The 27056-nt window shown below is 34.8% G+C and overlaps 1 protein-coding gene across 3 annotated transcripts in view; it reads left to right on the top strand.

Annotated features, from left to right (window-relative positions):
* Nucleotides 1-27056, top strand: part of CSMD3 (CUB and Sushi multiple domains 3) — a 1469470-nt gene that overhangs the window by 1085845 nt on the left and 356569 nt on the right. For all 3 annotated transcript variants that reach the window (XM_070382828.1, XM_005887888.2, XM_005887887.2), the window contains 2 exons: nucleotides 5577-5703; nucleotides 7377-7579. In XM_070382828.1, coding sequence (XP_070238929.1) covers nucleotides 5577-5703; nucleotides 7377-7579 — 330 coding nt within the window. The remainder of the gene's footprint in view (nucleotides 1-5576; nucleotides 5704-7376; nucleotides 7580-27056) is intronic.

Here is a 27056-nt window from a genome sequence, read left to right as displayed (position 1 = left end):
CCATAAATCAATTCACAAATAACTGGGCATGTGTGAGAAAGAGGGTGGATAGAAAAACGCTGATAAAGACCTCTGCTTTTTTTCTTTTGGTCCGAATATAGGTGCCAGGCTGGGTGGATTACTAGGACAACAAAAGGAAAACAAAACAAAAAACAAACAGTTAAACAAAACACAAAGTCCTCAATAGGGAGCAAACAAGTTTCTTTAATGATTCTTATTTAATGGCAGTTGTGGTGGCACAAATTGATTCTGTGTCAGGCTCATATGGATAAAATTGACTTAATTTTTTAAAATGGTTTATTAAGGTATAATTCATATTGAAAAAATTCCACATGTTTAATGTATACAGTTTTATGAATTTGGAGACCTGAACATTTTGAGATATATTTTAATGTTTGTTAATTGATATAGTCAACACAGGAATATTCACAAAACTTGATAGACTTCAAATAGGAAAGAAATGAAATTCTAGTTATTAGAGGTCTTGCAACTAATTGCAGTGTTTTTGATGACATGAGACTTCTGTTGGTTTGTTAAAACATTGATGAGCAGAAAGCAAACGTTCTTTTATCCAACAAAAATGCAATTATACTGCTTTCCTTTCAGATGCACCTGAATTTTGGATAGATTATGAGGATAAATGTAAAATAACAATCAACCTAAATTGACAAAGCTTAGGATTCTAGAATATGACCAACAATCAACCTGCTGGCATTGGTTATGAGAAAAATGTACACTGATTCATTCTCTCTGAAGATATTCTTTGCTGTGAATATCAAATATATTCAGAAACTCATTAAGGATTTCAAACAAAACTATAAACTTAAAAATACTGGCTTGCTATGTTGTCAGTAAAATTAAAATCACAAACTAATACATTAAAAAATATATATTTTCCTTATATATTGAATCAAGCTGAAGACATTTTCATTTTCTGGAAAACTTCATGCAAATAGAAGAACATTTGATCTAGGATCAGAATATTTAATTATTTTTGTAACAAATCAATGCACTTTATGAATCTACCAAGTCAAAATTTAGTAATACCACTGCTCAAGCCTTTATGAGAAGGGTAACCTTTTTTTTTTTTTTTTTTTTATGATAGATGATCAGGAATAAAAGCTTAAAACAGCTGGACACATAATGTGTCATGCTGATGATTTTCATGACAATAGAAGGTTAAATTCTATTTAAGATGGTGTTCTTTATTGTCAATAATTAACAGCTTTACCACTTGGCTAAAATCATAATTATCCATTCCTATTAACCTTAAATATCTATTATGGTTATATTTTTGCCTTGGTCAAATAAGAAGCTTTTTCTTAATTATATGGGTGTTTCTAGGTAATTATGTTTCTGTAGCTTATACATTGAGCAAACAAAAATTATTTTTTAGGCACCATAGCCAGAGGTATTTAACCTGCACACCTTCAATTTTATCTGTGAACATAAGACTTCTGACAGAATATGAACTCCAATGTTATAGCATATCACACTGCTTTATTTGAAATCAAATAGCCAAGTAATATTTGTAACAAAGAAATATGGAGAAAGAAAGAGTTATGTTTAAATTCAATATAAAAACAGTTCCCAAAGCTCCAGTTCTTGGAGTTGCTTAAAATTAATCTGGCAGATTCTTGTTTTTGTTCAGTCACCCAGTTATGTCCAACTCCCTTTGACCCCATGGACTGCAGCATGCCAGGCCTCTGTCCCATGCCATCTCCCGAATTTTGCCCAAGTTCGTGTTCATTGCATCGGTGATTCAAAACAGTCATCTCATCCTCTGATGCCCTCTTCACCTACTGCACTCAGTCTTTCCCAGCATCAGATACTTTTCAAATGAGTCAACTGTTCGAATCAGATGACCAAAATAAAATATTGAAGCTTCAGCTTCAGCATGAGTCCTTCCAATGAGTATTCAGGGTTGATTTCCCTTAAGATTGGCTGGTTTGATCTCATTGCTCTCCAAGGCACTTTCAGGAATCTTCTCCAGCACCACAGTTTGAAGGCTTCAATTCTTTGGTGCTCTGCCTTCTTTACAGTTCAGCTCTCACAACCGTACATGACTAATAGGAAGATCATAGCCTTGACTATACAGACCTTTGTCATTAGAGTAATGTCTGCACTTTTCAACACACTAAGTTTGTCATAGCTTTCCTGCTGAGAAGCAATCATATTCTGATTTCATGGCTGCAGTCCCCATCCGCAGTGATTTTAGAGTCCAAGAAGATGAAATCTGTCACTACTTTCACCTTTTCCCCTTCTATCTGCCATGAAGTAATGGGACTGGATGCCATGATCTTAGTTTGTTTATCTTTAGTGTTCAGCCAGCTCTTTCACTGTCCTCCTTCACCCTCATCAAGAGGTTCTTTAGTTCCTCTTTGCTTCCTGCCATTAGAATGTTGTTATTCAATTGCTCAGTCATGTCTGACTCTTTGTCACCCCATGGACTGCATGCAGCACGCGAGGCTTCCCTGTCCTTCACCATCTCCCAGAACTTACTGTTAAAATGGTATCACCCTCGTATCTGAGGTTATTGATGTTTTTTCTGCTTATCTTGACTCTAGCTTGTAACTTATCTAGCCTGGCATTTCTCATGATGTGTTCAGCATATAGGTTAAATCAATAGGGGGACAGCAGACAGCCCTGTTGTACTCCTTTCTCAATCTTGAACCAACAATTTGTTCCATTCAGGGTTCTAACTGTTGTTTCTTGGCCTGCATACAGGTTTCTCTAGAAACAAGTAAGATGGTCTGGTATCCCCACCTCTTTAAGGGCTTTCCACAGTTTGTTATGATCCACACAGTCAAAGGCTTTAGTGTAGTCAATGAGACAAAGATAGATGTTTTTCTGGAATTCCCTTGCTTTCTTTATGATACAGTGAATGTTGGCAATTTGATCTCTGGTTCCTCTTCCTTGTCTAAACCCAGCTTGGACAACTGGAAGTTCCTGGTTTACATAATGCTGAAGCCTAGCAAGCAAGATATTAAGTATGACCTTACTAGAATGGTAGATGAGTACAATTGTCCAACGGTTAGCACATTCTTTAGCACACATTCTTTAGTACTACCTTCTTGGGAACTGGGATGAGAATTGACCTTTTCCAGTCCTGTGGCCTCTGTTTGATTCCACAATTGCTGACATATTGAATGCATCACCTTAAGGGTATCATCCTTTAGGGTTTTGAATAGCTCTACTGGAACCCCATTTATTAACAGCAGTGCTTCCTAATGCCCACTTGACTTCACACTCTAGAATGTCTGGCTCTAGAATAACTGACCACAACATCGTAGTAGTCCCTTCATTGATCACTGTCTTGTCATGACAAAGGTCCTTGCATAGGCTAATGAAGCTATGAGCCACGCTGTGTAGGGCTACTCAAGACGGTTGGGTCATAGCAGCTAGTTCTGACCAAATGGGATCCACAGGAGGAGAGAATGGCAAACCACCCCAGTATACTTGCCATGAGAACCTCATGGATTGTATAAAAAGGACAAGTCTGGCAGAATGAAGTATCAAATTTGTTCTCCTCAGAAATAGGTCAATAATAGTGAATAAATCATTAAAAATGATGAAAAATGAATTATTACAGTTACAGCATTCTAGGTTGTCCAACAAAGTTCTTGTTACAAAATGAGAAAAACCACAGTAAGTGATGGTAACTTCTTAACTATATATATTTTATTTATTTTAAAAATAACAAATTTATTATCATAAATTAAATTAAACTAATGTTACAATACAAAATAAACTTGCTTAGTCCTCTATAGGTGTGTATATCAGTCAGGGTTCGCCAAATAAAGAGAGTCAGTAGATCTATATGTGATCTATTTAGCTATCATCTATCAAGAAATGTATTTATTTATATTGAGGAATTAACTCATGCAGTTGTGGGGACTGACAAGTTCAAAATCCATCAGATCAGATCAGATCAGATCAGTCTCTCAGTCATGTCCGACTCTTTGCGACCCCATGAATCGCAGCATGCCAGGCCTCCCTGTCCATCACCAACTCCCGGAGTTCACTGAGACTCACATCCATTGAGTCAGTGATGCCATCCAGCCATCTCATCCTCTGTCGTCCTCTTCTCCTCCTGCCCCCAATCCCTCCCAGCATCAGAGTCTTTTCCAATGAGTCAACTCTTCGCATGAAGTGGCCAAAGTACCAGAGTTAATCCATAGGGAAGATCAAAAGGCTGGAAACTAGGGCAGGAATTAATGATGCAGTCTTGAGGGAAAATCTTCTTTTCCAGAAAACTCAGTTTTCATTGTTAAGGGCTTCCAATTGATTGGATGAAGGGTACCCACATTATCAAGGGTAAAGTCAGCTGATTATAGATGTTAACCAGGTCTATAAATAGCAACACCTAGACTAGTGTTTGATAAAATAACTGGGTACTACAACTTGGCCAAGTTGACACATAAAAATAACCCTAATATTATACTAAAATATAACATCTAAAATCTTTGAAGCAATTTTATCTGTATGAATAGAGCCTACAAATTTTAACCATGATATTCAGTTGTTATTCAGTCTTTTCCAAGTACTGAAACTTTGTCTCTGACCTTTGTTCTTATAATCAAAACAAAACAAAAATTCAAGATGCTTAGTTCAGCACTGCATTTGAGTAAGATAATAACACTTCAGAGAATAAGAAAAATAAATGGAGTAATATATTCAAATATATAAGCAAAAAGTAAACTACCTTGGATTTAGTTTTATTTTTTGGTAGTATAGTAATTTGGAGAACTTTCAAAAATATATTATTGCACCTTATGGTTTTTAGGATGTAGAGAAGTAGAGTAATATACTAAGTAAACTACTTCATTTCTCTCTTCTCTATCAAGAGGATTCTTTCTAGATTATTGCTTATCAATGTAAAATCATTCCAGATTTCCCAATATATTAAATATTATTAAAATAGAGAGGGAATTCCCCCAAAGCTATATATTTTTGTTGTATTGCATGATGATGTTTACATTTTTAATTTGGTGAATTTTATAAAAATTAGAGACCACTTTAAATCAAAAATGGAACAAGTTTTAACCGAAGTAAAATCTAATAAAAATGCCACTTTGACTTTGGGGAGGTTAAAAGCAAAGGAGTTTAGAGTGATTGAAAGGGGAATAAGAGGACAATGAAATTTAGAAGGCCTGAGGGACCTGCAGTAAAGCTTAGAGGTAAGGTAGTAAGATGATGAATTAGTTAGCCTACAACCAGCTATAAGTGAGCAACTTGCCATCTGTTTCCCCTTGTTATATTAAGATTATTTTGCCATACATCTTAAAAAGTTTGTAGCCTAAACTCAGAGCTTTTGAGTGTGTACTTTTAAAATTCCCTAATTGGCTTATTATATTATCATTTATATGATCTAACTTGAGATTCTTGTTTTATTGTACAATGTGTTCTTGCTTTAATTAATACCCTAATCTGAGAAAGCATATACACATATATACTCTCAATAAAAGGAGAAATCAATCCTTATTTTCCTTCAGGTGAAAAAATATATCCTCAAGAAATTTGTATATGTTTATAAAGATTAAACTGTGACTTAAAATTGAATTAATTTTTTCTAGCTGAATGTGGAGGTCGTTTTAAAGGAGAATCATCAGGAAGAATTTTATCTCCTGGTTATCCCTTTCCATATGACAATAATCTGCGTTGCATGTGGATGATTGAGGTAGATCCAGGAAACATTGTCAGGTAAATGAATTTTATCTTTTCAAAATGACTCAGAATCTGAATTTCCTGATCAGACCCTATATACAATTAGTATTAAGATTTTTCTTTTTTTCTTTTTTTTACCATTGGTAAAGAAAAACATGGTTTTTATCTATTATAAAATAGGAGGGGAAAGTATTGATAAGCATGACATACTAATTCATAGGCCACAGCATTGGTTCATATAGCCCCTTAGAAACTTTTCAGTTATAAGAGGGCACAAAAGATGAGAATTTTTCCTGCTGCTTGAGAGTTCTACTCTTTCAATTCTTCATGACTTAAGACACTGTAAATTCAACAGAATTCTGAAATTTTTAAAAATTAAAGAATTTTTGATACTAAATTGTAACCCAGATTTAAAACGGTGACAATTCACATATCAAACATGGATGTGAGATAGATAGAGAGAGAGAGAGAGAGAGAGAGAGAGGTAAAGAGAGTTGAGTTTGTTAATATAATTGGATTTCTAGCTTTTGGATTAGGCACAAGAAAATTTGATATTAATTTTGTCTAGACTAAAGCAAAATAGATTTAATATGAAGCATTTTTTTTCTTTTATGTGCATTTTTGTGGTGGGGGGCCATTTTCACATTCAGGAGGTTTCCTTTTACTTCTTTTTTGAATGTGAACTGTTTTTGCATTTGTGGAGCAAATCTTTGATTCTGATAAACACACTAAAAAATTGATACAGTGGCCGTAACACATACTATGGCATTAGATAACTTGAGTTCAATTCATGACTCTGCCACCCTTAGGGCAATCTTATTTAATCTGAATCCCACTTGACACATTTGTAAAATCGAGATCAAACTTGTTCCTGCTTCACTGGATCATTATAACAATTAAAGGAAGAAAATAGATGTAATGCGTTTTGCACAGTGTGTGACACATATGAGCTCCTCTTAAATGTCACCTGTCATTGCCACATTTAAGTCATGAACACTGAAAAGAATGTATAGGTAGGTCTTCCTTGGGTTACATGCTGATAAACTGAACATAAGTCGAAAATGTCATAAACTGAAAATACATATAACTAATCTACCAAAAATCCTCACTCACCCTCACCTACTCTAAACATGCTCAGAGCGTTTACGTTAGTCTACAGTTGGGCAAATCATCTAACCTGAGGTCTATTTTATAATAAAGTATTGAGTATCTCATGTAATGTTATTGAATACTATACTGAAAATGAAAAACAGAACTGTTTTATGAGTGCATTATGGTTGTAAATGTGTTGGTAGCTTGTTTTTGTGATCTTGTGACTGACTGGGAACTTAGTTCCCTGGCACTGCCCAATGTCATGAGAGAGTATCACAACTGAGAAAAGATCAAAATTCATAGTACAGTTTCTACTAGATGTATATCTCTTCTGTACCATCTTAAAGTCAAAAATTCCTAAATTGAATCATCATAAATCAGGGATGGTCTGTATACCTAAAGTTTTTATAATTTGCAGAATTGATATAATAATATATTTAATCATATTCTAAAAAAACTATACTGTTGAAAAATGCATTAAGTTTTTATATATATTTTGCATTCATTTTATTTGATAGAATAAAAGAAATACCTAATATAAGCAAAGATCTTTTATATTCTTTATTTAAAACTGGATCCATGTTTAAAATAATCAGAGATATATGGTTCTCCTACAGCCTACAGTTTCTTGCTTTTGATACGGAAGCATCACATGATATACTCCGAGTTTGGGATGGTCCGCCTGAAAATGAGATGCTTTTAAAGGAAATCAGTGGGTCTCTGATTCCCGAAGGAATCCATAGCACTCTCAACGTAGTGACCATTCAGTTCGACACAGATTTTTATATCAGCAAATCTGGATTTGCAATTCAGTTTTCAAGTGAGTTGTTTTTTTTTTTTTTAAATAAACAATATAGAAATGTTACTTAAATCCTTCTGTTACTTTACTACTCAAAAACTTTCATTTTTAAATTTTAATTATCTTAATTTTTTTAATTTTATTTTTTAATTGGAGGAAAGTTGCTTTACAATGTTGTGTTGTTAATTATCTTAAATATTCTTATTTCTCTTCTTCTTATTCATCTGGAGTTAAGATAAACCATGGACTGCAGCCCACCAGGCTCCTCCATCTGGTTCAAATATGAGAAAGGAGTATTAAGGTTGTGTATTGTCACCCTGCATATTTAACTTATATGTAGAGTGAAAGTGAAAGTGAAGTCGCTCAGTCGTGCCTGACTCTTTGTGACCGGTGGACTGTAACCCACCAGGCTCCTCCGTCCATGGGATTCTCCAGGCAAGAATACTGGAGTGGGTTGCCATTTCCTTCTCCAGGGGATCTTCCAGACCAAGGGATTGAACCCGGTCTCCCACATTGCACTTTAACCTTTAACCTCTGCACCACCAGGGTAGTGTACTCCTTAAAGTAAAGGTGGTATTAAAGTTAATTCATCTAAGCCAGAAAGAAAAACACCAATACAGTATACTAACGTATATATATGGAATTTAGAAAGATGGTAACAATAACCCTGTATACGAGACAGCAAAAGAGACACTGATGTATAGAACAGTCTTTTGGACTCTGTGGGAGAGGGAGAGGGTGGGATGATTTGGGAGAATGGCATTGAAACATGTATAATATCATATATGAAACGAGTCGCCAGTCCAGGTTCGATGCAGGATACTGGATGCTTGGGACTGGTGCACTGGGACGACCCAGAGGGATGGTATGGGGAGGGAGGAGGGAGGAGGGTTCAGGATGGGGAACACATGTATGCCTGTGGCAGATTCATTTCGATGTATGGCAGAACCAATACAATATTGTAAAGTTTAAAAATAAAATAAAATTTAAAAAAAAAAAGAAGAGGTGGCAAGAATACATAGAAAAAAAAATAAATAAAGTTAATTCATCAAGTGAAATCATTACATTATGCAAACTGATAATTTGAATTTACTATAAAAGTATATTTTAAAATGTAAAATTTTGAGATAAGGAAGGAAATGAGTATTTGCCATTACAAAAAGCAACCCTACATTTTTACTAATTTTATTTTCTTTTGTTAAAGATTTTAATTATATATTCACAGAAAACTTTGACAAAATATTTTAAATCTACTTTTATATTAAAGATATCCTACCACAATGAAATTTCATTCACTCTAATTACCAGTGTTGATGGCTTTTTTTTTTTTGGATAAGTGGTTAACTATATGCTGTTTCTTAAAAGGGATTTTGGTTTAGTGGCTGAAAAAAATAAATGGGAGCTCAAAATAATTTAGTTGATATGTTTTTACTCTTATTACCAATACACGTTATCTCTTTGAGAAAAATATCTAAGAGATCTTCTAATTGCATAGCCTTAAAAATCCTAGTATTTGAAACTTATTGAGATTCCCAACATCATCTATGGAAAGAGTGCAGACCAGTATTCTTCATGTGTGCCTTAATTCAAGTCTTGGCTTCTTACTAATTGCTGATTTTGGGCACTTCACCTCATCACCTGAGTCTGAGCTCTGTAATTCACATAGGGATAATGATACTCATTTCATAAATAGATTATTAAAATTTAATATGATTATGTGTGCACAGTACTTACTACTGAATAAGTAGTTGGTGCCCAGTAAACTATTACCACTATATGAATAAATGTAAAATTGGAATCCTTTGGATAAAGCATGAAGAACTTATTTAATGACTGGCCTGAAAATATATCACTTTAGATTAACAACTAACAATACAAATATATAATTAACTTGATATATTTTTTGTTCGTGAAAGACAATTGCTTGGCATAATCAACTAACAGAAGTAAATGAATTGTTTTGTGTTAGAAATAAGGCTCATGTGAGAGATGTATACATCAGTATAGATGAGTCTTAGATTTGTACCCTTAGTATATCTTTTGAGACAGAAAAAAAAAAAAAAGGAATGAAAAATAAGAGAATGATTATATAATTAATGAACATAAAGGACTTCTAATTCTGCAACACACATTAAGCATTCTTCATATTTATATCTTGACTTTCTAACTTTTTTGAAGTTAGGGACAATATGTCAGCAAACTGTGATATCTGTTCGATTTCAGTTATTTATGATGAAAGTCTGGCAACTAACAACTCTCCTTTCATTTACCTTAAATTAGTAAGGTTTTACATATAAATGGTTATTGTGATTAAATATCTAAATGCAATCATATGAAAAGGTGCTTCAGGCTATTGTTTGTGAATGCCAAATGCATCTGCTTAATAGAAACAAGCTGCTTTATATGCATTTCTGGAAATTTTAATGTGCATCTGTCAGTGAAATTAGTAATATATTTTTTATACATATCATATCTGTAGGTCATATTAAAGTTATAGAAACAATATGCATCCTACCAGAGTTTTAATAAATCTGCCTTCATAATATTCTTTTAAGATGCATAAAAATATATATCATTGATCAGAGACTAAAAATTGATTCACTAAAATAAAATTACCTTGATAATTAATATATTGTGAATAGCATCAGTTCAGATTTCCAATGTGAAAAGTTTTTTTTTTTTTCATGAATGATTTCTTGCTTGGTGCCAAGAATCACATTGTGCTGTGCATAGTTACTCAGTTGTGTCTGACTCTTTGTGACCCCTTGGACTGTAGCCCACCAGGCTCCTCTGTCCATGGGGATTCTCCAGGCAAGAATACTGGAGTAGGTTGCCATGCCATCCTCCCAGAGATCTTCCCAACCCAAGGATTGAACCCAGGTCTCCTGCATTTCAGGGGGATTCTTTACTGTCGGAGCCACCAGGAAGCCCTTTAAGAATAATGTTAAGTACTTTTAGTATGGTGATCTCATTTAATGCTCACAGAGCCCATATGAGATATACTGTGCTGATGCTCAGTGCTCAGTAGTGTCCAACTCTTTGTGACCCCATGGACTGTAGCCCATCAGGCTCCTCTATCCCTGGGATTCTCCAGGCAAGAATACTGGAGTAGATTGCCATTTCCTTCTCCAGGGACATATACTATGTCATCCCCATTTACCAAAAAAAAAAAAAAAATTCACTGAGGTTCAGAGAGTGAGTTAATTTATTCAAGGTCATGCCCTAGCAGATGTTTGCAACTGTGGCTCAAATCCAATTCTGTCTGAAAGGAGATTAACACTGTGCCTGGTGCTTAGGAAATACCTAGCAGGCATTACTGCTCATTAATATTCCAGAGGAAAGACAAAGATCTTAGTCATATTTATTAGTTACAGTGAAGTTCTACAATTGCATCAGTTTATATTCTGATTATGCTCCCAAGAACCACATCTAAGGTCACACTTCCAAAAAGCAGATGATTTATACAAGTGAAGAAGTGAGAAAGAAGAAAGAAAAGTGGTATGTGAATTCCCAAAGAGTTCCAAAGAATAGCAAGGAGAGATAAGAAAGCCTTCCTCAGCAATCAATGCAAAGAAATAGAGGAAAACAACAGAATGGGAAAGACTAGAGATCTCTTCAAGAAAATTAGAGATCCCAAGGGAACATTTCATGCAAAGATGGGCTCGATAAAGGACAGAAATGGTATGGACCTAACAGAAGCAGAAGATATTAAGAAGAGGTGGCAAGAATACACAGAAGAACTGTACAAAAAAGATCTTCACGACCCAGATAATGATGATGATGTGATCACTCACCTAGAGCCAGACATCTTGGAAAATGAAGTCAAGTGGGCCTTAGAAAGCATCACTACGAACAAAGCTGGTGGAGGTGATGGAATTCCAGTTGAACTATTTCAAAACCTGAAAGATGATGCTTTGAAAATATTGCACTCAATATGCCAGTAAATTTGGAAAACTCAACAGTGGCCACAGGACTGGAAAAGGTCAGTTTTCATTCCAATTCCAAAGAAAGGCGATGCCAAAGAATGTTCAAACTACTGCACAATTGCAGTCATCTCACATGCCAGTAAAGTAATGCTCAAAATTCTCCAAGCCAGGCTTCAGCAATATGTGAACCGTGAACTTCCTGATGTTCAAGCTGGTTTTAGAAAAGGCAGAGGAACCAGAGATCAAATTGCCAACATCCGCTGGATCTTGGAAAAAGCAAGAGAGTTTCAGAAAAACATATATTTCTGCTTTATTGACTATGCCAAAGCCTTTGACTGTGTGGATCACAAAAAACTGTGGAAAATGATGAAAGAGATAGGAATACCAGACCACCTGACCTGCCTCTTGAGAAACCTTATATGCAGGTCAGGAAGCAACAGTTAGAACTGGATATGGAACAATAGACTGGTTCCAAGTAGGAAAAGGAGTACATCAAGGCTGTATATTGTCACCCTGCTTATTTAACTTATATGCAGAATACATCATGAGAAACGCTGGGCTGGAAGAAGCACAAGCTGGAATCAAGATTGCGGGGAGAAATATCAATAACCTCAGATATGCAGATGACACCACCCTTATGGCAGAAAGTGAAGAGGAAAGACCTTCTTGATGAAAGTGAAAGAGGAGAGTGAAAAAGTTGGCCTAAAACTCAACATTGAGAAAATGAAGATCATGGCATCTGGTCCCATCACTTCATGGCAAATAGATGGGGAAACAGTGGAAACAGTGTCAGACTTTATTTTTTTGGGCTCCAAAATCACTGCAGATGGTGACTGCAGCCATGAAATTAAAAGACACTTACTCCTTGGAAGGAAAGTTATGACCAAGATAGATAACATATTCAAAAGCAGAGTCATTACTTTGCCAACAAAGGTCCGTCTAGTCAAGACTTTGGTTTCTCCAGTGGTTATGTATGGATGTGAGAGTTGGACTGTGAAGAAGGCTGAGCACCAAAGAATTGATGCTTTTGAACTGTGGTGTTGGAGAAGACTCTTGAGAGTCCCTTGGACTGCAAGGAGATCCAACCAGTCCATTCTGAAGGAGATCAGCCCTGGGGTTTCTTTGGAAGGAATGATGCTAAAGCTGAAACTCCAGTACTTTGGCTACCTCATGTGAAGAGTTGACTCATTGGAAAAGACTCTGATGCTTGGAGGGATTGGGGGCAGGAGGAGAAGGGGACGACAGAGGATGAGATGGCTGGGTGGCATCACCGACTCAATGGACTTGGGTTTGGGTGGACTCCGGGAGATGGTGATGGACGGAGGCCTGGCATGCTGTGATTCATGCAGTTGCAAAGAGTCGGACACGACTGAGTGACTGAACTGAACTGAACTGAACTGATGTACATTCCCATTTAAAAGGGACATTGGCCCCCTCTGGCTATCCTCATTTCCTCCTATAGGAAGAAAGACTCATTTTAAAGTGGAGATTGAAATATGTTTTATGTAAAGTCCTCTAATTATCAAAGAAAGCAACTAATCTTGAAGAGATCATTAAGGTACTGTAGTCCAGTAAATCACTTATGTAGGTCAAATTTGGCTTGTAGGTCAGAATTTGCCACTTCAGTGGTTTACAGGAATTTCTCCTTTTCCTCAAATAAATCTGTCTCATGTTACCCATTTATTTGTTTGTTTAGTCTAGGAGAGTCTATTAAAGAACCAGATATTAAGCATATTTATCTCCAACTGTTTCTCAAGTGTGTCTTTCCTTTAACCCAGGAAATCATCTTAGTTACATACACAACACACACACACACACACACACACACACCGTACTGTTTTCTGTCCTTAAAGTTTCTTTTACTTTAAATGTTTTCCTGCTCTTTTTTTCATAAATCTTGCACTTTCTTTCAGACTTGGCACCAATAACTCTATTATAAAATGTTTTCTGACCTCTGCATAAAACATTTAAAAATGTTTATAAAACCATCAATTTTTTAAAGCTTTATCTGACCTCCCTTTATAAAATGCATTCCAGCCCATCCTCTAGGCACTTGCTATAGTTTTTTCCCAAGTAAAGATGAGAGAACATGGGTTATCTGTTCACTGTTCCAAAGATGTTTTAATTATGTGAACTTTGCCTCTCTAAATGTCTGTAAAGAACAAATATTTTATTCAGGGTGATCTTGTAGTTTATTGTTCATATCTAAGATGATTTTTGAGAGTAACAGGGACACTGTTAAAAATTAAGCTGAACAATAGCTGTAAACTAGAACAATACTATCCAAGTCAGTTTGTATCATTATTTTAATCGAGTCAGGTATGCATTCTATTCTCTTTCCACTCTCCATCACCACCACAATGCCTGTTCCCCTTTTGAGTGAATAGCTGTCAAATAATAAATTAAGAAGGAATGAGACAGCCAATAGTAGCAAAATAACCTTAAGCAACAAAATACAACCAACAAAATGTATTTCAGTAAACTTGGTACAAAGTAAGTGTAACTGAAATCTAGGTCCCATACCAACTTCATAATCATTGTCAAGCCTCTATCAGCAGCCTCATGCCTTCTATTTCACAATCTATGCATTCTTTGTAGTCTGTCACTTTGCCACTTGGTATTACAATCTACAAGGTGCTTTTGCTTAATCAGAGTTACTTAAGTCTGACATCGCCACCTCATGCTGTCCTGTGTTCTGTCCTTGGTTCTCAGCAGTCAGCCTCTGTATCCCCTACTTAAATTTAATCCGCTTGGCTCATCCCACTTTAGTTCCTCAGGGAGGATATCTTTAGGTATCATGCTTTCATTTGCCCACAGAATAGTTGATTTTGACAGAATATTTTCTATGTCCTTAACTTTTAACCTCTCTGTTAAGAATTTGCCCCTGCTGGATAATACAAGATGCCAAGGCCCAAAGCTTATACTGTTGACAATTCTCAAGGAGATGGATTCCTTAATTATGAGAGGTTGATGTCTCTGGCCTTAAAGAACTGTATGGTGCCCTTGCATTCATTTCCATCCTTATTATTACCACTGGCACTGCTGTAGCCACTCACTCCATTATCTGTAGCTAGACTTTTGTCAACATTTCCATCTGACTAATGTTTTGAAAACATAAATCAGACATTCCTTCCTGTTTAAAATTTTTTAATGGCTACACAGTCATAAATTTAAAATTGTAGAGTTACATTTAAAGCAATTTGCACCCAGATTACCTGCCAGCTTCATCCCTCACTATTCAGTTGCATACATCTAGTCATCTAACTACTGTCCTGAGAAGACATTGGCCATTCACATTTCCAGTTCTTTTGCAAACTTTTTTCCATGTTCCTAGTATGTTTATGTCCACATTAAAAAAAAAAAATCCATAATTCTTAGTCATTTTCCAAAGCCCAGGTCAAATGATACTTTCATTACTGATGAACTTCTAGACAGAATAGTCATTTTCATATCTGCAACTCCCTGATACTACGTGTGTGTTGTATAGAATGGCTATATAACCTAGTTTGCCCAAGACAGTTCTGATTTATGCCTCTTTTCTGGGCATCCTGACTAGTTTGCCATTTGGGCTGTATTTTCCATTTGTAACAAAGTATCATTATTAATATTTCTGTTAAAATAACAGATATATTTATTAGCTGTATCTTTGTATTTGATCTCATCGGAGAAGGCAATGGCACCCCACTCCAGTACTCTTGCCTGGAAAATCCCATAGATAGAGGAGCCTGGTGGGCTGCAGTCCATGGGGTCGCTAACAGTCAGGCACGACTGAGCGACTTCACTTTCACTTTTCACTTTCACGCATTGCAGAAGGAAATGGCAACCCACTCCAGTGTTCTTGCCTGGAGAATCCCAGGGGCGGGGGAGCCTGGTGGGCTGCCGTCTATGGGGTCGCACAGACTCGGACACGACTGAAGCGACTTAGCAGCAGCAGCAACAGAAGCAGCAGTAGTGTGTGAGGTACATTCTCAATGCTCAGAGTAATTATAATACCTGATTAATTTTGCAAGATGAATATACTGCAAACCCATCTCTATTTTCCAGTCTTTTGTGGATTTCAGATAACTTAAACTTTCTTTTCATGAGTAACATATCGGTCACTTGAGGACAAAATGAAAATATTCTCAGATATTAATGTCTAACCCATTCTGACCTTGGAATGTAGTGGGAGAAGTATTTGATGCTGTTGCCTTGCCAGTTCTTTTGTATAACAGCAAGTTATATCATAATCTATGGTTTGAAAGATACATAAAGCTGTCAGGCCATGAGCTAGCCAGATAAGTGAGAAATATGTATTCTTGAAATACACACAGAAGTAGAAGTTGAACAGATGGGCTATAAAGCTATAGTCTGAATGTCTTTGCCATGAAAGTGTTTGTTATTTATTTTATGAGGTAAATTAACAATAATTTACTTTATCATAGAAATATTATTTTATTATTTTAAAATAGATGTTTATGGTAGTTGTGGCCTTATTTAAACTCCACATTTAAGGAGAAAGTATAAACTGAATATTCATTTCTTAAGAAAGCTAATTACACCATGACCCATGACGTACCAAAGAAAGTTCACCTGAAGGTTGCAGTGAGGAAGAGTCCAAGCCGAGATTAAGAAGGAGGTCAGAGAAACTTATTATTGCGAAAGTTGAAATTGAGCTCAAAAGGATAGCAGGAAGGGATCTAGAAGAATATTGTTTTTTATAATTTGTGAATCAAAGCATCTTAGTACATCCAGAAACACATTTTAAACAAGCAAGGAATCCCACATGATCCCACTCAATAAAACATATTTAGGTAAGTGGTAAAAATAATTTTAGTGGGTAAATTATGTATGGATTGGTTATTTTTATGTACAATCAAGTAATTAGTAGAATACAGAACTAAATGAAACTTTCTTGGCTTCTGTGTTATATTAACATTTTGTAAGGTATGGTGGGGCTCATTTTATACTCTAAAATATGAAACATAATTAAATGGTGATTGGGAGTCATAATACACTGACAAAATCTGTCATTTTAAATTACCTGATCAATTAAATAATGTAGTTGATTTTTTAAAGTATCTAACTACTATAGGCATGTTCTTTTTGTTTGAATGTCTCCTTAAAAAAAAAAATGATTGTTTGAATTGTTTCCTAAATAAAATTTCTCCCTGGTTTTAGATTTATCCTGGAGACTCTGATATCATTGGTATTAATAGACCAATTTTTCCTAATAACTTGTTAACCTCAGGTGAAACATGGGATATTTTGATTGAGAATTTAATATATATGATATTAAAACATGAGATTTAGACCTAATAGTATATTAATATTTTAAGATGCTGATCCTTGGTATTTTTCTTTTAGGAACAAATTGTCTACAAATTTTAATATGATAAGCTGTTGAAATACCTATTTGGATTAACTCTATGGTTCTTAGACTTTTGTTATCTACATACTAAGGATTTTGTACAACTTGTTTGAAATGTCTGCTAATCATCATGCTTTTTACATTTTAATGTGCTAATCATCAAAAATCCCAATAACTTCTCAATTAAAACTAAAAGAAAATTAATGCTGAAAACGCACCTGGCACACAATATATGTTAACATATATGGGGATCATAGTGATATCATTAACCATGTGAAAACTATAAGACATAAATCTGTTTAAAAAAAAGAAAACATGATTTTTCACCTAGAACAAATGAAAACTCTACTGAACTAATTTCGTCACTTAGTTCTAAATTCTCTTCTACATGTGTGGAAAGTGTTAACATGCCAGCTTCCTTAGCAGAAGAACGTCCCAAATAACAATTTTAAATTTACTTAGACTTTTTTTTTTTTTCTTCAATGGTCCAGCATATGTGTTTCTGGGCTTCCCTGGTAGCTCAGCTGGTAAAGTATCCACCTGCAATGCAGGAGAGCCTAATTTGATTCCTGTGTCGAGAAGATCCCCTGGAGAAGGGATGGGCTACCCACTCCAGTATTCTTGGGCTTCCCTGGTGGCTCAGATATTAAAGAGTTGCCTGTAGTTCAGGAGATCTGGACCACAGATCTTTCCGAGATTGGAAAGATCACGTGGAGGAGGACATGGCAACTCACTTCTGTGTTCTTGCCTGGAGAATCCCCATGGACAGAGGAGCCTGGTGGGCTACAGTCCATGGGTCACAGAGGACCATGTGCATTTGAAAAGATAAGAATGTACACTTGCCATTATTTGGAATTAAATACCAATGAGATACACTTGGTTGATAACACTATGCCTGAAGTGTTCTATATTATTATTAATATTTGTCTACTTCTTTTTTAATCTACTAATTAAAACCATATTGATAATCAGTTTTTATTGGACCCATCTGTGCATTCCACCATCATTTTCCCCCTCTATTTAATTATTAGTTAAACATTTTGGAGGTGGGGGTGTACTTGCTCTAATATTAATAACATACATTTTTTAATCAAAATCTACTATCAAATTCTATTACACAACCTCACATATAATGTAAGAACCTTACAATAATGTACTTCTTTACTTTGGAAAATTGTTTTCACAAATCTTACTTCTATTTATGTTAACAGCATATAACTTTTTTTTAAACTTTTTTTTCTATTTTTCTTTTTTTTTTTTTTAAATTTTATTTTATTTTTAAACTTTACATAATTGTATTAGTTTTTGCCAAATATCAAAATGAATCCGCCACAGGCATACATGTGTTCCCAAGCAAACAATTATCTTTTAAATATTTTTATCCCACTGCTGGGCATACACACTGAGGAAACCAGAAGGGAAAGAGACACGTGTACCCCAATGTTCATCGCAGCACTGTTTATAATAGCCAAGACATGGAAGCAACCTAGATGTCCATCAGCAGATGAATGGATAAGAAAGCTGTGGTACATATACACAATGGAGTATTACTCAGCCATTAAAAAGAATACATTTGAATCAGTTCTAATGAGGTGGATGAAACTGGAGCCTATTATACAGAGTGAAGTAAGCCAGAAGGAAAAACATAAATACAGTATACTAACACACATATATGGAACTTAGAAAGATGGTAACAATAACCCTGTGTACGAGACAGCAAAAGAGACACTGATGTATAGAACAGTCTTATGGACTCTGTGGGAGAGGGAGAGGGTGGGAAGATTTGGGAGAATGGCAATGAAACATGTAAAATATCATGTAGGAAACGAGTTGCCAGTCCAGGTTCGATGCATGATGCTGGATGCTTGGGGCTGGTGCACTGGGACAGCCCAGAGGGATGGTATGGGGGAGGAGGAGGAAGGAGGGTTCGGGATGGGGAACACATGTATACCTGTGGCGGATTCATTTTGATATTTGGCAAAACTCTTACAATTATGTAAAGTTTAAAAATAAAATAAAATTGGAAGAATAAAAAAAAAAAAAAATGAAAAAATAAAAATAAAAAAAATAAAAAAATGAGACAAAAAAACTTATGTTAAAATTATAGTATTAAGGATAAACTGTTTTGTGATATAGTACAAATATAAATTTGGGTGACATACAACTTCATGACAAAAACAAAGCTCTTATTAAATTAGAAAAAGATAACACAATTTTAATTGGTTGTGGAATACATATGATTCATAACTTCAACCAAATAATTCTATCAAAATAAAACTATCATTAAAATTTACAAATATTTTTATGTATAGCAAAATAATTGAATAACCTTTTCTTTATGTATGACAAAGAAATGCTGATTTGAAAATAAATATATAAACTTTAGTATATCAGTACTAGTTTCTGCTTTTGCTGCTCATTGTCATTCAGACTTAGGAAAGTTTGTATCTGAAGCACTGTTTTTCATACACAACCAAAATTGAAATATTTCAAAAAATCATAATCTAAGACAATTTCGTAAGTTTTATATTGTGAAAAATTTTTATCAAATAAAGGTGTCCAAAAAGAAGTAAAGATTTAATATCTGTGAAAATACTTAAGCTGAAATATTTACACATTGTTTTATGACAGAAGATCAAATTGAAACTTTCCTCTATTTCAAAGAACTAGCTCTATGCTTACTGGATACCTCAATACCTATAAAGAGAAAACTTTCTCAATTAAAAATATTATAGCTTGTGGAGACATTTGTTGACATACCAACAATTTAAAATATATTGGAAATAGCTTTAACAATACCAATAAAAATAAGAATATATTGAAAACCATATACTTAAGAAAAGAGTAAAATGGCATTTGTGGTGGTGGTGGTTTAGTTACTAAGTCATGCCCAATTCTTTGTGACCCCATGGACTATAGCCCACCAGGCTCCTCTGTCCATGGAATTTTCCAAGCAAGAATACTGGAGTGGGTTGAGTAAAATGACATTGCTGCCAAGTCTGCCAAGTCGCTTCAGTCGTGTCCGACTCTGTGCGACCCCATGGACTGCAGCCTACCAGGTTTCTCCGTCCATGGGATTCTCCAGGCAAGAACACTGAAGTGGGTTGCCATTTCCTTCTCCAATGCATGAAAGTGGAAAGTGAAAGTGAAGTCACTCAGTCATGTCTGACTCTTAGCGACCCCATGGACTGCAGCCTACCAGGCTCCTCCATCCATGGGATTTTCCGGGCAACAGTACTGGAGTGGGGTGCCATTGTCTTCTCCCTAATGACATTAAATATGTCTAAAAAATCAAATTAAAGAATGTACACATGTACCACAAGTGATTATTTTGCTTCTCTTATTTTTAATGTTTAATTAATTCATATAAAGAGGATGTTTTTGTGTGAATAGACATATGGCATTTTAACTTTTTATGAATTATTTTAAGTAATTTTTGTATAGATAACTATTTTGAAAAGTTCATCTATGTAAAATTATAAATCAATACATATTTTAATTATATAATATAAATCACTTTTAGCTTTTTATTTCATGCCCACAATTTTTCACTTTGTATGACAAATGTTACCTGATTTTAATAAGCATTTTATTATATTAAAGACATATACATATCTGCTATCCCTCTTAGATTATGTTCCTTTGATGGACAAGATGTTATCCTATTAATATTTATATAACCAGAACTTGGCATTACACCTGGTAGTTAGTAAATGTTAAATGAATCTGTATTGAAATTTTTTATAATATAACATTAGAAACACACTGGTATTATGTGCTATCAGTCAGAACTATGTAAAATATTTGTTTCTTTATCTTTTTTTGCTAATTAATTTTATTAATCTCCAAATATTGGAATTCAACTCAAATTAGACTTTTATATAATCCTTTATAAAGAAACCACCTCCAATGCAGGAGACCTCGGTTTGATTCCTGGGTCGGGAAGATCCCCTGTAGCAGACCATGGCAACCTACTCCAGTATTCTTACCTGAAGAATCTCCATGGACAGAGGAGCCTGGAAGGCTACAGTCCATGGAGTCTCAAGGAGTTGGACACAACTGAGCTACTAAGCACAGCACATAATCTTTTATAATCTTGGATATAAAGTCAGTTTCCTGTATAGATAGGTACCTTTGACAGTCTTCAACCTAACAGGACTGTTGATTTAAAAATCATTAGACCAGTGATTTTATCCTCACTTTGTAGCACAAGAATTGATGGTGGTATGGAGGTGTTATTGTTCAGTTGCTAAGTCGTGTCTGAGTCTTAGCAACCCCATGGAGTACAGCACGCCAGGCCTCCCTGTTCCGATCTCCTGAAGTTTGCCCATTTCCATGTCCATTGAGCCGGTGGTGCCATCCAACCATCTGATCCTTTTCTGCCCTCTTCTCCTTTTGCCTTCAATCTTTCCTAGCACCAGGATCTTTTCCAATGGGTCAGTTGTTGGCATCAGGTGGCCACAGTATTGGAGCTTCAGCTTCAATATCAGTCCTTCCAGTGAATATTCAGGGTCATCTTATTAAAATGTATCTCCAATACCAAGCATACTTGGCTTCTAGTGGGTTTACGACAATTACCTGGTGAACAAATGAGTAAATATGTATTTTTAACATTATGTTTATATAAAGTACTTGGAAGTATACTAGAACACTAGCTTTGAGGTTTCTTTTGCATCCCATGTATGGAATATCTCTGTCATCTTGTCATCTACTATAACCTTATTTGCCATATCATTAAGGTGTTTCCGAATCATAATGAAATTCTAAAGATAGCCACATTGCTGAGTAGCTGGCAGAGTGTAGGCCTAATAATGATGTTGAACATTCTTTATAAAATTGATGGATCTCATACACAGCAAGGACTCAATCAAGGGCAGAACTCTCCAGGGTGAAATCCACCTCTAGGTTACCATCTGCATTTCAAATATTTTCTGATTGATTTGATTCTCGATGAGATTTCCTTCCAGGTTAAATATTCCTACTACCCAGGTTGATTTCCTTATTGATAGTGAAGTGGAGAATATAGTGTCATTTCTTAGTCTATACAAAATATAAAGCAATAAAACTGAAGAGGACAGTATAAGGCCTTGTGAATGCCAAATTTGGACCATGACCTTGCTGAAGTTTCTTGACATATTGCAGCAAAAATACAACTACTTCTTAAAGTACACAGTGAATAGTAAAATCTACTGGTCTTTATCTTAGAATTGACATTTTCATATCATATAATTTTCAATTATGCAATGTAATTGTTAGAATAATACTTTAAGATTTTTTCTAATACTAAATCGGTCAGGTAAATGATCACTATGTCAGTTTTACTGATGAGGCAGACAAAATTCAGGAAACTAAGGCAATCTGATCAGTGTCCCTTTCTCACTGCAGTGCAATTCTTCTGCTTTTGATAGTATTATTTATCCAATTATATCAGATCTGAGGCTTTTCAAAAGTTCTTGAGATAAACAAGTTTATACCAAGAAATCAGCTTTCTGAACAGAAAGGACACACAAGAACTTTTAAGTGATTTTAGTGTATTTTTTCTTTGTTGTACAAAAAAATGCCATAAGAAAACTGGAGTATTAATTAGGCCAAGGTAACCAAGATGGTAATTCAAATGTTATCTCTGAAATATCATCCATAATATATTTGAAACATGTGCATGTGTTAGTTAGGACTGTTTTTTTAGGTGAAATGCGCATTTCTAATTAAATTAGATGAAAACAAATATAACATGAGAAGTCAGAAGTATATTTGCAGTACTGATGAGTTATAAAAATGATGATAACTCAGTCATTTTCCGTAGTATTTAGTGCTATCTATATTGTTCTAAGAATGGCCTCAGGTTATCCAGATAGAGTAATACAAATTAAAATGCAATATAAATGTTGTTACTGCACTTGGAGTAAATGTTTCCCAGTATGAAACAAATCCTAAATTATAAATAAAGCTTAAGCATACACTGAAATGACTAGTTATAGTTTCATTCATTCATTCATTTCACACATATTTACTTGAAGAACTATTTTTAACTCTTATGAAAGATTCTCTTCAATGTCTTATATATGAGGACTGTCTATCCGTAGAGTGTAGCAAAGCCTGATTTGGTAAGGTTCCATGTTGCTTAACAATAAATGCATTTAACTCTTTCAGTGGATTTAGACTATGGGTAAAGACTGAAAACATTGTAAAAACAATTCCTAAGTAATACTAGTATAAACTTTCCTCACTTGAATATAAATTCTTTTTAGCATAAATGTATATGGCTGATAAAATTGGAGACAGTTGTATAGATATCTCCCTCAGAACAGATGTTTAATATGTGTTCTACTAAAGAAAGGAAGGGAATGAGAAAACAGTTGGAAGAGGATAGGAATGTAATGAAGAGTTTGTTTATTTAAGATGGAAGTTATAAGTCATATTTGTATGTTACTGGTTGTGACCCAGTACAGAAGGAAAACCTAGTGAATTAGAAGAGATGAAAAATGTTTAGGAATAAAGTCCTTTCAACACAAGAACTAGGGTTAGCCTTACGTAGAGCAAGGGCATCTTCTTTATTGCAACAGGAGAGAAAGCAGAGAATGTGGATACAGATTCCAGAGGTGAGGATGTGCCTACTTTACTGCTTCTATTCTCTTAAAGAACCGTAAGGAAAAAATTTGTAAAAAAAAAAAAAAAAAGAGGGAGAGAGCAGGAAGGAGAGAGAGAATGAGAAAAACAATTGGAGGGAAATGTCCTTGTTACTACAATTACTTAATACCATTTGGCACATACATGGCTAAATTTGGCATTCTGTGTGATGTGCTATCGCTTCAGTTGTGTCTAACTCTTTGCGACTCCATGGGCTGTAGCCTGCTAGACTCCTCGGTCTGTAGCATTCTCCAGGCAAGAATCCTGGAGTGGGTTGCTGGGTCCTCCTCCAGGGAATCTTCCAGATCCAGGGACTAAACCCACATCTCTTACTCTTATGTCTGCTTCATTGGCAGGCAGGCAGATTGTTTACCACTAGCGCCACCCGTGAAGCCCAAATTCAGCATATATCAGGTTAAATTTTATTTTTATTACTTCTAATAATACCTACAAAATAACCTTGAGTCTTTCTTTTTTGTTTCCCTTTATAGTGAAATATCAGGAACAAGAAATGGGTTATAAACTGCTCTTGCCTTTCTGTTTCGAGCTAGTTCTAACTTTTTCGGCCCAGTTCTTTCATTAAGAAACAACTGTCAAAGTTCCATTAGTAGGGCATGCCTTTTTATTGTTTTATCTGGTAATGTGGTAGATTTGTAATGAGACAGTATACTCTAATACTTAGGAGCCCTGCTGTTTCTTGAGTTCAAATTCCACATCTGCTAAGAATAAGCACATAATATGACGGGAAGCTTGTATTGCTCATTTAGAATAGGGATGATAATAAGAATTTGTGTTTTAGTCTAAGAGTATATAAACTTAGCTTCTAGTAAAGTGTTTTGTATAGTATATGCTCTCAATAGAGACAGTAATCATTATCATCATTATTTTATTCATATCTATTCTAATTGTCATTCGTGTTGCATATAGTTGTTCAACATATATCTCTTTCTTAGATAAACAGACTTTTTTTCAGTTTGACACAATGTATACCAGTGGAATCCTGTGAATAAGACTACATTGTTAATATCTGTGCAATTTAAGTAAGAAATTAATATATTTAAAGTTAAGTGTTATTAAATATGTAGGTTTTTTGATTTCTCCTGTAGGGATGATAGGCAAGTAAGGTAGTTTTTTTTTTTTCTGATTTTATAATGACATTTAAGGAGTAATGGCACCCCACTCCAGTACTCTTGCCTGGAAAATCCCATGGATGGAGGAGCTTGGTAGGCTGTAGTCCATGGCGTCGCTAAGAGTCGGACACGACTGAAGCGACTTAGCAGCAGCAGCAGCAACATATTTTAGAAATTCCCATTGAAGTCATGATTTCACTTGCACTCCATGCTATGGTTCACACTCTCAGTACATTTTATTACAAAGTTTCTATCATTTTTACTTAAGAAATGTCCCTCAGTTATGGTCTCATGTGTGCATAGGGCACTTTGTCCACTTTAAACAGCTATGTGATATAGAGCAGGGTTATCTTTTTTAAGCCTCAATTTTCTCATTGGAAAAATATGGGTAATAATAGAGTCCAGATTTCTTGTGAATGCAATGAGAAACAGCGCATAGTACAAGTGTTTAAAAGATAGCAAGTCTCCAGTAAATATTACATATTGCTTTACTAATCACATTCTCTTCTATTTATATACCTTTTCCCTGTGACTATTACAGTTTCTATTGAAAAATCAACTGGTCTAAGAGCTGTGAAACACATGGTAATTCCTATTCTTTACTAACCAAAATATAAATGTCCATTCCTTTTGGGGAGAAAGACAAAGAAAGGAAGTTATTTTTTTATTGTCAATTTCATTAGGCTTTGAAAGTTAAATCCAAGCTTTATTTAGATAGGATAGAATTTAAGCCTATTATATGCACTATCTAGAATGTTCCTTTCTTTATATCATTGCAGATGAGGCAAGGTTGTTAAGAACTTTTATCTCTTAGATTTGTGCTTACCTTACATATTTTTGTTAAGAAAAATCAAGAATGTCATACTTAAACCTAATAGAAAAAATGCAGATATTCATTTCAGCAATCAAAATTTGAAGTAATTTTAACTGAAGAAATTAATAAAATAAATATAAATTATCTATGTTAATAATTTGGTGGCAAATATATTATTTCTAATGTGTAGCTTTTTAGATTTTATATATATAAAATAGTTGATAAGTTAAAATACTTTGTAGCAAAAAACACCCTGTGTTTATATATATATATATATATATATATATATATATATATATATATATATATATAAAAACAGCAAAAATAAAAGCAAATGAGAATTATTTATCATGAGAATTTATGTTCCATAAAATTAAACAATAAATGTCAAATGAAGATTCTTAACCTATTTTTACACATGTGCCTAATACTTACTATTTTCTAATATAATTGCTTTTAAATCATGCTAATTTTGTGAGATTATTTCAGTCCATGGCGTTTTAAATGGTTATTTATTTTCTTTAATGTCTATAGCTTTTGTTTTAATGCATAAAACAAAAATGATTGATGCCAAAATAAATGTTTTTTTGCCTACCCACAAACACAGTGAATAACCAGTATAGAGATTAAACTTTGAATAAGTAAAGAAAATAAGACAATAGCATTCACAGCAAGTAATTGTTTCTGTGTATATTTAGCTAATTGCCTTTAGAATTGAAGTAATTCCAAGAAGAAAAATATTTGGTCTTTTACTAAACCCTATCGTTCTCTTTACTGTTTTAAAATCTTATTCCTAATTTATTTATTAATTAAGAGAAAAGACATAGTACACTTTTACCACATCTCTTCCTTCCAAGTCAACCAGCCCCAAAGGCAAATGAATATTTTTACATTTTTAGCTGTCATATGCGGAGAAGGCAATGGCAACCCACTCCAGTACTCTTGCCTGGAAAATCCCGTGGACAGAGGAGCCTGGTAGGCTGCAGTCCATGGGGTCGCTAGAGTCGGACACGACTGAGCGACTTCACTTTCACTTTTCACTTTCTTGCATTGGAGAAGGTAATTGCAACCCACTCAGTGTTCTTGCCTGGAGAATCCCAGGGACGGGGGAACCTGGTGGGCTGGTGTCTATGGGGTCGCACAGAGTCGGACATGACTGAAGCAACTTAGCAGCAGCAGCAGCTGTCATATTGAAGCCTTCTGATTTTAGTTACTAGGTTCCAATTTAAATCTTTAAGTATAGTAACTCTGATGATAGGGCCCAAACATCTTTTTTCTCTCAAATACTGGTAAGCCACAGTTATACTAACTGCATTCAATATTTGTGTAACATTGCTGTATGTACATTTTTACTTTTGAGAATGCTCATACTAAGCTTCAAGTTTTTTGCAGATGCAAGAGTCCAGCACATAGGAAGCCTCAACAACAATGACAAAAACAACAACAAAATTAACTGTTTTCATTATCTTTTATATCATTCTGCTTTTCAGTTTGAAAGCTGTAGCACATTTTACATTTATATCACTCCTTTCCAATAAAAACTTGCTTAGTGTAAATCTTATATGTAGAACATCCCAATCCACTTTTATATTGTAAAGCCAGTTGATAGATCAGTTTTAGTGTTAGTGGAAACCATCCCAGAGCAATTCAA

The sequence above is a fragment of the Bos mutus genome, chromosome 14 (assembly GCF_027580195.1).
Source record: "Bos mutus isolate GX-2022 chromosome 14, NWIPB_WYAK_1.1, whole genome shotgun sequence".
NCBI classification, from domain to species: domain Eukaryota; kingdom Metazoa; phylum Chordata; class Mammalia; order Artiodactyla; family Bovidae; genus Bos; species Bos mutus.
Note: the sequence above shows the minus strand (reverse complement) of the source record. Positions and strands in the feature narration are given on the sequence as shown.